Source organism: Somniosus microcephalus, chromosome 23, assembly GCF_052327205.1.
Source record: "Somniosus microcephalus isolate GS21.2 chromosome 23, FLI_Smic_1.0, whole genome shotgun sequence".
Lineage (NCBI taxonomy): Eukaryota > Metazoa > Chordata > Chondrichthyes > Squaliformes > Somniosidae > Somniosus > Somniosus microcephalus.
The window spans coordinates 7,319,947-7,333,944 of NC_141009.1; the positions used below are offsets into that span (position 1 = coordinate 7,319,947).

Genomic DNA, 13,998 nt, shown 5'->3' on the forward strand with positions numbered 1-13,998 from the left:
GTGTAGGGGTGTGCGTGTGTGTGTAGGGGTGCGTGTGTGTGTAGGGGTGTGTGTGTGTGTGTAGGGGTGTGCGTGTGTGTGTAGGGGTGCGTGTGTGTGTAGGGGTGTGCGTGTGTGTGTAGGGGTGTGCGTGTGTGTGTAGGGGTGTGCGTGTGTGTGTAGGGGTGTGCGTGTGTGTGTAGGGGTGTGCGTGTGTGTGTAGGGGTGTGCGTGTGTGTGTAGGGGTGTGCGTGTGTGTGTGTAGGGGTGTGCGTGTGTGTGTGTAGGGGTGTGCGTGTGTGTGTAGGGGTGTGCGTGTGTGTGTAGGGGTGTGCGTGTGTGTGTAGGGGTGTGCGTGTGTGTGTAGGGGTGTGTGTGTGTGTGTGTGTAGGGGTGCGTGTGTGTGTGTGTGTAGGGGTGCGTGTGTGTGTGTGTGTGTAGGGGTGCGTGTGTGTGTGTAGGGGTGTGTGTGTGTGTGTGTAGGGGTGTGCGTGTGTGTGTAGGGGTGTGTGTGTGTGTGTAGGGGTGTGTGTGTGTGTGTGTAGGGGTGTGTGTGTGTGTGTAGGGGTGTGCGTGTGTGTGTAGGGGTGTGTGTGTGTGTGTGTAGGGGTGTGCGTGTGTGTGTAGGGGTGTGTGTGTGTGTGTGTAGGGGTGTGCGTGTGTGTGTAGGGGTGTGTGTGTGTGTGTGTAGGGGTGTGTGTGTGTGTGTAGGGGTGTGCGTGTGTGTGTAGGGGTGTGCGTGTGTGTGTAGGGGTGTGCGTGTGTGTGTGTAGGGGTGTGCGTGTGTGTGTAGGGGTGTGCGTGTGTGTGTAGGGGTGTGTGTGTGTGTGTAGGGGTGTGTGTGTGTGTGTAGGGGTGTGCGTGTGTGTGTGTAGGGGTGTGCGTGTGTGTGTAGGGGTGTGCGTGTGTGTGTAGGGGTGTGCGTGTGTGTGTGTAGGGGTGTGCGTGTGTGTGTAGGGGTGTGCGTGTGTGTGTAGGGGTGTGCGTGTGTGTGTAGGGGTGTGTGTGTGTGTGTGTAGGGGTGTGTGTGTGTGTGTAGGGGTGTGCGTGTGTGTGTAGGGGTGTGCGTGTGTGTGTAGGGGTGTGCGTGTGTGTGTGTAGGGGTGTGCGTGTGTGTGTAGGGGTGTGCGTGTGTGTGTAGGGGTGCGTGTGTGTGTGTAGGGGTGCGTGTGTGTGTGTAGGGGTGTGCGTGTGTGTGTAGGGGTGTGCGTGTGTGTGTAGGGGTGTGCGTGTGTGTGTAGGGGTGTGCGTGTGTGTGTAGGGGTGTGCGTGTGTGTGTAGGGGTGTGCGTGTGTGTGTAGGGGTGTGCGTGTGTGTGTAGGGGTGTGCGTGTGTGTGTAGGGGTGTGCGTGTGTGTGTAGGGGTGTGCGTGTGTGTGTAGGGGTGTGCGTGTGTGTGTAGGGGTGTGCGTGTGTGTGTAGGGGTGTGCGTGTGTGTGTAGGGGTGTGCGTGTGTGTGTGTAGGGGTGTGCGTGTGTGTGTGTAGGGGTGTGCGTGTGTGTGTAGGGGTGTGCGTGTGTGTGTACGTGCGTCTAGGTGAGTTTGTAGATGTGTTGACAATGACCCTAATGGTCAGATAATTGTGGGCAGTGCCCGACTGTACAGAGCTGGGAGTGTCTGCGGTCAGTCAGACTCCCGACGTGAACTCCGCACCCTCCTGTGTATCTCTGCCCCGTCACGAAGTCCTCTGATTGGTTTCTGCTCTCCGCTACAGCCCACCTGAAGGAGGTTACCTTGGTTACGGCCCGGACCGGCCTTTCTCCCCGTGCAGCCTGGGTGGAGGAGTGCTTGTGTCCTGAAGGCTACATCGGACAGTTCTGTGAGTCCTGCGCCCCCGGTTGCAAGCGAGAAATCCCCTCCGGAGGGCCACTGACTCGCTGCATCCCCTGCACCTGCAACCAGCACGGAACCTGCGATCCGGACACAGGTCTGTATTGAGCATCTTTATATCCAGCAATCCACCCTTTCTTTCAGTCTCCCTGCCCTGCCGCCCTCGTTATCTCGTAGAATCACAGAAATTGCGACTCCAACCCCATTGCTCTTTCCCTGTACCTTGTAATATTTTTCCTGAGGTTTTGGGACTTGAGCAGGCCGACACTCCCGGTGCCAGTGCTGAGGGAGTGCTGCACTGTCGGAGGGGCAGTACTGAGGGAGTGCTGCACTGTCGGAGGGGGCGCTGAGGAAGCGCCGCACTGTCGGAGGGGCAGTACTGAGGGAGCGCTGCACTGTCGGAGGGGCAGTACTGAGGGAGCGCTGCACTGTCGGAGGGCCAGTACTGAGGGAGCGCCGCACTGTCGGAGGGGCAGTACTGAGGGGGCGCCGCACTGTCGGAGGGGCAGTACTGAGGGAGCGCTGCACTGTCGGAGGGGCAATGCTGAGGGAGCGCTGCACTGTCGGAGGGGGCGTACTGAGGGAGCGCCGCACTGTCGGAGGGGCAGTACTGAGGGAGCGCCGCACTGTCGGAGGGGCAGTACTGAGGGAGTGCTGCACTGTCGGAGGGGGCGTACTGAGGGAGCGCTGCACTGTCGGAGGGGCAGTACTGAGGGAGTGCTGCACTGTCGGAGGGGCAGTACTGAGGGAGCGCCGCACTGTCGGAGGGGCAGTACTGAGGGAGCGCCGCACTGTCGGAGGGGCAGTACTGAGGGAGTGCTGCACTGTCGGAGGGGCAGTACTGAGGGAGCGCCGCACTGTCGGAGGGGCAATGCTGAGGGAGCGCTGCACTGTCGGAGGGGGCGTACTGAGGGAGTGCTGCACTGTCGGAGGGGGCGTACTGAGGGAGTGCTGCACTGTCGGAGGGGCAGTACTGAGGGAGTGCTGCACTGTCGGAGGGGCAGTACTGAGGGAGCGCCGCACTGTCGGAGGGGCAGTACTGAGGGAGCGCCGCACTGTCGGAGGGGCAGTACTGAGGGAGCGCCGCACTGTCGGAGGGGCAGTACTGAGGGAGTGCTGCACTGTCGGAGGGGCAGCACTGAGGGAGCGCCGCACTGTCGGAGGGGCAGTACTGAGGGAGTGCTGCACTGTCGGAGGGGCAGTACTGAGGGAGCGCCGCACTGTCGGAGGGGGCGTACTGAGGGAGTGCTGCACTGTCGGAGGGGGCGTACTGAGGGAGCGCCGCACTGTCGGAGGGGGCGTACTGAGGGAGCGCTGTGTTATTTAACTGACTGCACTGTCGGAGATGCTGTCTCTGGGATGAGACGTTAAACTGAGGCCCCGTCTGCTGTCTCAGGTGGACATAAAAGATCCCACGGCCACTATTTCGATGAAGAGCCGGGGAGTTCTGCCCGGTGTTCTGGGGCCAATATTTATTCCTCAAACAACATCACTAAAAAAAACAGATTATCTGGCTATTTTCTTATTGCTGTTTGTGGGAGCTTGCTGTGCGCAAATTGGCTGCTGCGTTTCCCACATTACAACAGTGACTGCATTTCAAAAAGTACTTCATTGGCGGTAAAGTGCTTTGGGACGTCCTGGGGTCGTGAAAGGTGCTGGAGAAATGCAAGTCTCCTAGCAGTGTGGCCGATGCCTTCAGTAGCCTCACGTGGATGTGTTTCCACACAAAGGTAATTAAAATGTGGAACACAAACCTTCTCTCCTGCCCCTCTGGTTCCGGGACTGACACGAGTTTTTGGCTTTTTTGTTCCCAATTCACGAATCAGTTGAAGTAATCCTTCCCTCTTTACCCAGTCAAAGCCTCTAATTGTGGACACTGTGCCCCGATTCTCCCCTTTAACCTGCTCCGGTAAATACAGGCCCAGTTCTCCAAGTTCTCATCATAACTATAATTACAATTTACAACAGGCTTCTTCGGCAGCACCTCCCAAACCCGCGACCTCTTCCACCTAGAAGGACAAGGGCAGCAGGAGCATGGGAACACCATCACCTCCAAGTTCCCCTCCAAGTCACACACACCATCCCGACTTGGAAATATATCGCCGATCCTTCCTTGTCACTGGGTCAAAATCCTGGAACTCCCTCCCTAACAGCACTGTGGGAGCACCTTCACCACACGGACTGCAGCGGCTCAAGAAGCCGGCTCACCACCACCTTCTCAAGGGCAACTAGGGATGGGCAATAAATGCTGGCCTTGCCAGCGACGCCCACATCCCATAAATGAATTAAAAAAACACCAAGGGCCGAGAAATTCGATGAGCCAGTGCCAGTTTCACGGGCGTAAAACAGGCACAAAATCGTCCGATATGGCGTGTGGCCTGTGCCTGCGTGCACCGTCCCCCAAATTGGTGTAGGCTTCAAAAGAGGCGTCCAGAGACCGTGCCTGGAACGGGTATTAGTCCCTTTGCATATGAAGATAGTTGGGGGGGCCTAACGTTGTTTGATGACCCCTTCACTAAATTGTTTTTTTCTCTGAGCACGGCCCACGCCGGGTCTACATGCCTCCTAACCAGCGGTGCTTAAAGGGCTGCCGCAGGCTGCCACCACCAAGGTAACTGACCTGATTGTGGATCCGGGGCGGCGCCAAACCCGCGGGCCGCTGCCCACTGCCCGCCATCGCTCCTCCTCCTCCCCCACTCCTGATCGGGAGGTGGGCGCTCGGCGGCAAGGGAAGGGAGGTGGGTGTTAACTTGGAGAGTGAATCGGGGTGGGAGCGAGCGGACGAAGGGGGAATAGGTCAGGGTATCGACTTGTGTCCCCACAGTATACTTGTGGGGCGCTGGACAGAAAGACTTGCATTTATATAGCGCCTTCCAGGATCTCGGCCAAGATGAAATACTTTTTGGAGTGTCGCCACTGTTGCAAGGTCGGAAACGTGGCAGCCAGTTGCGCACAACAAGCTCCCACAAACAGTGATGTGAAAATGACCGGATAATCTGTTTGTTGGAGGGGATCACGGTCCCTTAAACCCATTTTCTCTGCTCTGGTGTGCCAGTCTGCGCTGCGGACACGCCTGTTATTTGCTGAGTCTGTATGGCGACCCGTGGCCGGAGCTCCAACACAGCCTTGCTCTTCAGCACGATTCCCCCTCCACCCTGGAGGCTACTTCATACTCAACGCATGGTAACACTTATCTGGTTCCACTCAAATCACATTTTTTCCGCTACTTATTTATTTTTACGCTAAATGCAAAATGGAAAGATGAGCACCTCTGATTTCTGGGCCCAGCGACAGCCTTTCATCTGTTCATGGAGTGCGGTTCCTGCTCGTTAAAGCTTTCTGCCAGAGAACTTTGGCAGAACTTTGCACTGAACTTCCTTGTCGATTATGAGGGAAATATAGTTGGAAGAGTTTGTAAGGAAAGAAAAATATTTTTCTTTGTAAAATGAGTGAGTTTTCAAGAAGCTGCTCACAGCAACTTGCAGCAATGCCGCCCTCTATAATACCGAGTAAGGTGCCGTGTATTATTCCGCTGCGACAGTGCTGTTGTGTCATATCTGCTGCACCCCCTTTGAGGGCACGAGTTGCCCTTCCTGTGCCTTGCTGAGGTCAGTTAGAGGTTAATTGCTCTGAGGCAGATCTTCTGGTCAGTTAGAGGTTAATTGTCCTTAGGGCAGATCTTCAGGTCAATTAGAGGTTAATTGCTCTGAGGCAGATATTCTGATCAATTAGAGGTTAATTGCTCAGGCAGATCCTCAGATCAATTAGAGGTTAATTGCTCAGGCAGATCTTCGGGTCAATTAGAGGTTAATTGCTCAGACAGATTTTCAGGTCAATTAGAGGTTAATTGCTCAGGCAGATCTTCGGGTCAATTAGAGGTTAATTGCTCAGGCAGATCTTCAGGTTAGTTAGAGGACAGAAGAAGCCACTGGAAATAATTGGCCTTCTGCTCTTTTGATGCTTTTTAGTGCGATTGAGCTATATACACGTCTGACAAATTGTGACACTTGAAGTGTGACGGGCACGATGATATTCCTACAGACTCTCGCACGGTGATGTCTATTTGTAATTTAGCAATAATTATTTACTACCTGTTCGGAAGCAGTGTTTCCCGGAGGTTTTGCTCGCTGCCCTGTGTCACCCCTGAGGTTTCCAACGTGGGATGTGGACTGTGTGACTCGTTTCATCTTCTTGCTGTTAAGCCAGATGTCCTTTGACTTGTAGGTGTTTGCCGCTGTGTGCACAACACCGATGGGCCCTCCTGTGAGTACTGTGCGAAGTGGTTACTATGGCAACCCGTTCCGGGGGAGGTACAACGATTGCAAGCCTTGTCCGTGCCCCAGTCAGTCCAACTGCACCACGGTCGAAGAGACTAAAGAAGTGGTCTGTACGGACTGCCCCGAGGGACAGACAGGTAAAGAACTGCCCCTTCGCTTGACTTCAAGTGCAGATTAGTTGCATTGCAGTTTCCTCCCCTCTTCCCCCCACCACCCCGGTTATCTAGCGAGTGCTGAGCAACATAGATGAGCAAATTCCTTGATCCCTCGCCAATCTGGGTCGCGTCGGATGATGTTTGCTGCGTTGGATGGTTAACGAGGAACTATTGGTGCCAGTGTAGCTTGGGAGAGATAATAATTAGCCAGAATTCCCATTCAGAGATTCCCCCCCCACCGCCCACCCCATTGGGAAAGGTACGCGGCTGGTTGTCCGTTTTTTGGCTTGGCTTGAGGCCTCCCACAGTCGAATAGTCTATCAGCAGCCGCTGCGGTTCAGACTTGAGGGATTGCCGGATGGGCTGGGCATTGGGTGTGGACCCCTTCACCACTGCCCGCCTCCCCCCCCCCCCCAACCCCACCCCCTTCTCCTGGTCTTTGTGGAATTGTACCGTAGCCAGGTATGGAGGGTGGCAAAATTGGGTGCAGTCGTGTAGTGGTTGTGGTACCGGACTAGCGACTCTGAGGTCATAAGTTCAAATCCCACTGTGCCAAGCTGTGAAAGCTGCTCGGCAAAAAAGAAAAGTCCTGGTTGTGGTAAAAACCCAACTGGTCCTTCAGGAGAGGGAGCCCTGCAGCCCTGTCTGCTCGGGCCTACACGTGACTCCAGGCCCGGTCCATGTGCTTGACGCTGACATCGCTGAACGGGGCCCACCATCTCCATCAGGGTGCAAGCTGCAGCCTCACCCACATCCTGAGGAAAAAATTCTCCCCCAAAAAATCCGAACACCCGAATGTTTATTTTAGAAATGCTAATGTCATTGATGATGGGTTTCAGATTAAAGTTAGTACTCCAGAGAGAAATCGGTGAGCGGTTCGGATTAACTAAATTGGACGGATGGAGTTAATCTACAGATCAGCCGCGATCTAATTGAACGGCGGAACAGAATCGAGGGGCTGAATGGCCTGTTCTTGATCCCCATCTTCCGAAAACCCTGGTGGATAATCAAGAGAGGGGATGGTTGGAGCGAGGAGAATGGGCGGTAACCAGGGGGCCGCCAAACTCTGTGGGACGTAATCCTCGAGCTTTCATTGCGTGACTTCCCCCCCTCCCCCCTCACTCCCGCCATTGGTCGCCCGACACGCCATACCTCCTCCCCACGGCCAATCGGAAGGCGAAGAGACTCGTGGGTACCTGAGTGGATGGACCCTGACTGTCGGTCAACCGCCCATTTTTCCGCTGCCTCCAGTATTTTTTGTGCTGAGTAATAAACCGAAGTGTTGAAGGGTATCGAGGGTCATGGGACCACAGCGGGGGTCGACGGAGTCAAGGTACAGATCAGCCACGATGTGGCTGAATGGCGGGACAGGCTCGAGGGGCTGAATGGCCTCCTCCTGTTCCTAGGTAACCTTTTAATTCCTGGAGACTCCAGGCCAATCCCGGAGAGTCCGTAATCCGAATGGCATCTCTCCCTTTGCTCAACTGTACAATCTCTCATTTCCATGGATAAATTCCATGAGATAGATAGATTTCTAGACACAAAAGGCATCGAGGGTATGGGGAGAGAGCGGGAATATGGTATTGAGATAGAGGATCAGCCATGATCATATAGAATGGCGGGAGCAGGCTCGAAGGCCGAATGGCCGACTCCTGCTCCTATTTTTCTATGTTTCTATAAAATGTTGGGCAATTATTGTGTGAAAGGCTATTTTTTTTTTTTTCGGTCAGAGTCTGTGGCAATTTTTTTTTTCCGTGACCAGTTTTCTGACCCTTCACTCTTGACTGGCTCCTCTCTCTCACTCTCCCTCTCCCTGTCTCTGTCTCTCTCTTTCTCCCCCTCTCTTCTCTTTCTCCCTCTCTCTCTCTCTCTCCTCTCTCTCTCTCTCTCTTTTCTCCCTCGCTCTCTCTCTCTCTTTCTCTCTCTCTCTTGTTCTCCCTCTCTCCCCCTCTCTCTCTCGTTCTCCCCCCTCTCCCTCTCTCTCTTTCTCCCTCTCTCTCGTTCTCCCTCTCTCCCTTTCTCTCTTTCTCTCTCTCTCCTCTCTTTCTCCCTCTCTCTCTCTCTCTCTTTCTCCCCCTCTCTCTCTTTCACCCTCGCTCTCTTCTCTCTCTTTCTCCCTCTCTCTTTCTCCCTCTCTCTCTCTTGTTCTCCCTCTCTCCCCCCTCTCTCTTTCTCCTCCCTCTCTCCCCTCTCTCTCTTTCTCTCTCTCTCTCTTTCTCTCTCTCTTTCTCTCTCTCTCTCTTTCTCCCTCTCTCCCTCTCTCTTTCTCCCTCTCTCCCTCTCTTTCTCCCTCTCTCCCTCTCTCTTTCTCCCTCTCTCCCTCTCTCTTTCTCCCTCTCTCCCTCTCTCTTTCTCCCTCTCTCCCTCTCATCCCCTCTCTCTTCTTTCTCCCTCTCTCCCTCTCTCTCTCTTTCTCCCTCCCTCTTTCTCCCTCTCTCTTTCTCCCCCCCTCTCTCTCTCTCTCTCTCTCTCTCTCTCCCTCCCCTCCCTCTCTCTCTCCTCCCCAGGGAAGCGATGTGAAATGTGCGATGATGGTTTCTTCGGCGACCCGTTGGGACAACGCCCAGTTCGTCCGCCCGTGCAGCCCGTGCCAGTGCAACAGGAACACCGACCCCAACGCGGTGGGCAACTGCGATCATCTGACGGGGGAGTGCCTGAAATGCTTGTTCCGCACTGTCGGCCATTACTGCGACAGGTGCGACGATGGTTTCTACGGCAACGCTTTGGCCCCCAACCCACTCGACAAGTGCCAACGTGAGTGAGATGTTTACACGAGAATGTTCCGCAAGTGTATTTAAAAAGGCATTTACAGCACAATATTTACCGACTGGTCTATGCGGTGTTTATGCTCCACACGAGCCTCCTCCCACCCCCCTCTTCATCTCACCCCATCAACATGTCCTTCTCTTCCTTTCTCCCTCATGTGTTTATCTAGAGTCGGAGCGAGCTATGGAAGCTGTGAGGTGTTGGTTCAGGTCCTCGTGGAGGTCTCCCGAGCATTGCTCATGCCTGCTCTGGCTCTGATGTTTCGTTGTGAAGACCCTCTATGCCAACGCCACACTTGCTGGAGGCCGCAATGATGCCTTGCCCTTCAGGAATTCTTTAAACAGCTCCAATCTCCTCTTAGCCCTCGCTGCTCACAAGGAGAACAACCTCGGCTTCTGTAGTCTATCCACGTAACAGTATTCTCCCTCATCCCTGGAACCATCAGGGAGCATATTGCAGAGCGCCTAATGTTCGACCACAGGAGTGAAAGTTTCTCTTTAAGAAAGAAAGACTTGCATTTCTATAGCGCCTTTCACCACCTCAGGATGTCCCAAAGTGATTTTATAGCCAATGAAGTACGTTTTGAAGTGTAGTCACTGTTGTAATGTGGGAAATGCAGCAGCCAATTTTGCGCAGTGGGACTGACTGAAATTGCTCTTCGAACGAGCCGGCACAGACTCGATGGGCCGAATGGCCTCCTTCTGTGCTGTACTATTCTATGATTCTATGGCCTGTCCCTTTTAAAGTCCCCCAAACTACCTCCTGTGGTGAAGTTCTCTAAGTAGACAAATCTCCAGACCGATCAGAAGCCAATTGCTGTCGTTGAAAGTAGTATCTGTTGGCAGGGAGCATGCTTGTAAAATCCCTGGCTCCTTCCTTTAGGGAAGAGGCCAGGTTATCAAGATCGCAGAAACCAGCAGAAAATGACTGGCTCTCTTTTCTTTATATCACGACTATTCATTTCTGATTTATTGCCGTTTTTTGAATGTGAGATTTGAGCCAATCGGGTGCAAGTGTGAGACTCTCAGGTGTGACTCTGCTGCCCGTGTCCTAACTCGCACCAAGTCCCGTTCACCCATCGCCCCCTGTGCTCACTGACCTACATTGGCTCCCAGTCCGGCAACGCCTCGATTTAAAAATTCTCATCCTTGTTTTCAAATCCCTCCATGGCCTCGCCCCTCCCTATCTCTGTAACCCCATCCAGCCCCACAACCCTCCGAGAACTCTGCGCTCCTCCAGTTCTGGCCTCTTGTGCATCCCCGATTTTAATCGCTCCACCATTGGTGGCCGTGCCTTCAGCTGCCTGGACCCCGAGCTCTGGAATTCCCTCCCTAAACCTCTCCGCCTCTCTCCTCCTTTAAGCCGCTCCTTAAAACCTCCCTCTTTGACCAAGCTTTTGGTCACCTGTTTCCACTGGCAGGAGGGTCGGTAACCAGAGCGACACAGACTTAATGTAATCGGCAAAAGAACCAGGGGGGAGATGAGGAGAAATGTCTTTACGCAGCGAGTTGTTGTGATCTGGAACGCGCTGCCTGAAAGGGCGGTGGAAGCAGATTCAATAGTAACTTTCAAAAGTGAATTGGATAAATACTTGCACAGAATAAATTTGCAGGGCTGTGGGGAAAGAGCAGAGCGAGTGGGATTAGTTGGAGAGCTCTTTCAAAGAACTGGCACAGGCACGATGGGCCGAATGGCCTCCTGTGCCGTATCGTTCTCTGATTACTTTACTAAGACCCTTCCTGATTTTCAAAACAACCAAGCTGGTTCAGGCAGCCCTATATTATATCGAGAAGATGTTCCCACTTGTGGGCGAGACCAGGACTAGGGGCCATCAATATAAGATAGTCACTAATAAATCCAATCGGGAATTCAGGAGAAACTTCTTTACCCAGAGAGTGGTGAGAATGTGGAACTCGCTACCACAGGGAGTGGTTGAGGTGAATAGTATCGATACATTGAAGGGGAGGCTAGATAAACACACGAGGGAGAAAGGAATAGAGGGTTATGTTGATGGGGTGAGAGGAAGAGGGTGGGAGGAGGCTGGTGTGGAGCATAAACACCAGCAGAGACCAGTTGGGCTGAATGGCCTGTTTCTGTGCTGTAGACTCTGTAATTACTCTGATTTATCGCCGTGTGTCACTGGATCTAGATTTTGTCTTGTCTTCTCTCTCTAGCATGTGACTGTGATCCAGCTGGTTCAGCCAATGGCCTTCAGACCTGCAACGCTGGGAGCGGCCAGTGCGATTGCCTTCCCCACGTGACTGGCCGAGATTGCAACCAATGTGAGCCGGGCTATTATAACCTGCAGCTGGCAGTGGGGTGCCTCAGGTAACCTATCGGAAGCACTGTTATTGGAAAGTCAGTCACTCCTCAGAGAAAAGCTGGACGTTGTTTGGCTGAAAGGTGTCCTCGCTTCTCATTGGAGGGACAGCTAAGCTTGATTGAGGCTGGTTGGAAGTCCCATTCAGAGTAGCATTAATACACGGGCCCACTGGGACCTATAGGGACCGACAGGGGACTACAGGGGCCACAGCCAAATATGAGGGGTCTCTCGGGCAGGGTGGGGGAAGTGAACCATGTCCAATAGGCAGCCGCCCGCAGTCACACTGGAACAAGAAGCCTGCACATCCCAGCACCGCCAGTGTAGGTAGTTAATGGATCGCAGGGAGGAGGTGCAAAAATGGTTCAGGTGGGGGGTCAGGGTGTGTGTGGGGTTTTGGAGGTCAGTATGGGGGTTTGGGGGGGTCCACAGGGTGGTGTTGGGGGGGTGAGAGTTCAGCGGGGTGGGGTTTCGGATCGAATGGTGTGGGGATTCAGGGGGTGTGGGGCGGACATGTGCAGGGCGCCCGAAATGTTGATTGTCAGTGGCTCTGTGGGGCAGCACAAGGGTGGGACGGAGTGTCAGTGGGTCAGTACGAGGGTGGGACGGAGTGTCAGTGGTCCTGTGGGTCAGTACGAGGGTGGGACGGAGTGTCAGTGGTCCTGTGGGTCAGTACGAGGGTGGGACGGCGTGTCAGTGGTCCTGTGGGTCAGTATGAGGGTGGGACGGAGTGTCATTGGGTCAGTACAAGGGTGGGACGGAGGGTCAGTGGCTCTGTGAGTCAGTACGAGGGTGGGACGGAGTGTCAGTGGGTCAGTACGAGGGTGGGACAGAGTATCAGTGGTCCCGTGGGTCAGTACGAGGGTGGGACGGAGTGTCAGTGGTCCTGTGGGTCAGTGGTCCTGTGGGTCAGTACGAGGGTGGGACGGAGTGTCAGTGGTCCAGTGGGTCAGTACGAGGGTGGGACGGAGTGTCAGTGGGTCAGTACGAGGGTGTGACGGAGTGTCAGTGGGTCAGTACGAGGGTGGGACGGAGTGTCAGTGGTCCTGTGGGTCAGTACGAGGGTGGGACGGAGTGTCAGTGGCTCTGTGGGTCAGTACGAGGGCGGGACGGAGTGTCCGTGGTCCTGTGGGTCAGTACGAGGGTGGGACGGTGTGTCTGTGGGTCAGTATGAGGGTGGGACAGAGTGTCAGTGGCTCTGTGGGTCAGTACGAGGGCGGGACGGAGTGTCTGTGGTCCTGTGGGTCAGTACGAGGGTGGGACGGTGTGTCTGTGGGTCAGTATGAGGGTGGGACAGAGTGCCCGTGGTCCTGTGGGTCAGTACGAGGGTGGGACGGTGTGTCTGTGGGTCAGTACGAGGTTGGGATGGAGTGTCAGTGGGTCAGTACGAGGGTGGGACGGAGTGTCAGTGGGTCAGTACGAGGGCGGGACGGAGTGTCAGTACGAGGGTGGGATGGAGTGTCAGTGGGACTGAGTGTCCGTGGGTCAGTACGAGGGTGGGACGGAGTGTCAGTGGCTCTGTGGGTCAGTACGAGGGCGGGACGGAGTGGCCGTGGTCCTGTGGGTCAGTACGAGGGTGGGACGGTGTGTCTGTGGGTCAGTATGAGGGTGGGACGGAGTGTCAGTGGCTCTGTGGGTCAGTACGAGGGCGGGACGGAGTGTCCGTGGTCCTGTGGGTCAGTACGAGGGTGGGACGGTGTGTCTGTGGGTCAGTACGAGGTTGGGACGGAGTGTCAGTGGGTCAGTACGAGGGTGGGACGGAGTGTCAGTGGGTCAGTACGAGGGCGGGACGGAGTGTCAGTACGAGGGTGGGATGGAGTGTCAGTGGGACGGAGTGTCCGTGGGTCAGTACGAGGGTGGGACGGAGTGTCAGTGGGTCAGTACAAGGGCGGGACGGAGTGTCAGTACGAGGGTGGGATGGAGTGTCAGTGGGACTGAGTGTCCGTGGGTCAGTACGAGGGTGGGACGGAGTGTCAGTGGGTCAGTACGAGGGTGGGACGGAGTGGTCTAATGCTGTCTGTGTCACTGATGTTGCAGCTGTGGGTGCCAACCTGATGGATCGCGGGGCCGTCACTGCCAGGCTGTGACTGGGCAGTGCAGCTGTCGTCCTGGCATCGAGGGGAGATCATGTGACAAATGCCAGCGGGGCTACTTTGACCTCTCTGAGAGGGGCTGTCGAGGTACTGAGTCAAACCTCTCTTTGTTCGGCCTGCGCATGTTTTATTTAATCTGCTCCCTTCCGCTACTCATGGGGTCGCGAGGATACATCCTCCGCTCGAGCGGCCGTTCACAGCCGAGCCGAGACGGAGAGAGTTCTCAGGCTCTTCCACTGTGTAGGGCGTCGCACCCAATTACCACATTGAATCATAGAAACACACAGGACAGAAGGAGGCCATTCGGCCCACCGTGTCCGGGCCGGCCAAAAAAGAGCTCTCCAGCCTAATCCCACTTTCCAGCTCTTGGTCCGTGGCCCTGTAGGTTACGGCACTTCAAGTGCATATCCAAGTAGTTTTTAAATGTGATGAGGGTTTCTGCCTCTCCCACCCTTTCAGGCAGTGAGTTCCAGACCCCCACCACCCTCTGGTGAGAAAAGTTCTCCTCAACTCCCCTCTAATCCTTCCACCAATTACTTTAAATCTGTGCCCTCTGGTTATTGACCTCTCTGCTAAGGG

At 54.9% G+C, this 13,998-nt stretch overlaps 1 protein-coding gene across 1 annotated transcript in view; it reads left to right on the plus strand.

Annotated features, from left to right (window-relative positions):
* LOC147101613 (laminin subunit gamma-3-like) overlaps positions 1 to 13,998 on the plus strand; it is a 119,148-nt gene that overhangs the window by 70,893 nt on the left and 34,257 nt on the right. Inside the window, 7 exon segments of the mRNA XM_085965316.1 lie at positions 1,693 to 1,905; positions 6,033 to 6,085; positions 6,087 to 6,222; positions 8,748 to 8,803; positions 8,805 to 8,994; positions 11,181 to 11,334; positions 13,364 to 13,506. Of these exon segments, the coding sequence (XP_085821442.1) occupies positions 1,693 to 1,905; positions 6,033 to 6,085; positions 6,087 to 6,222; positions 8,748 to 8,803; positions 8,805 to 8,994; positions 11,181 to 11,334; positions 13,364 to 13,506 (945 nt within the window).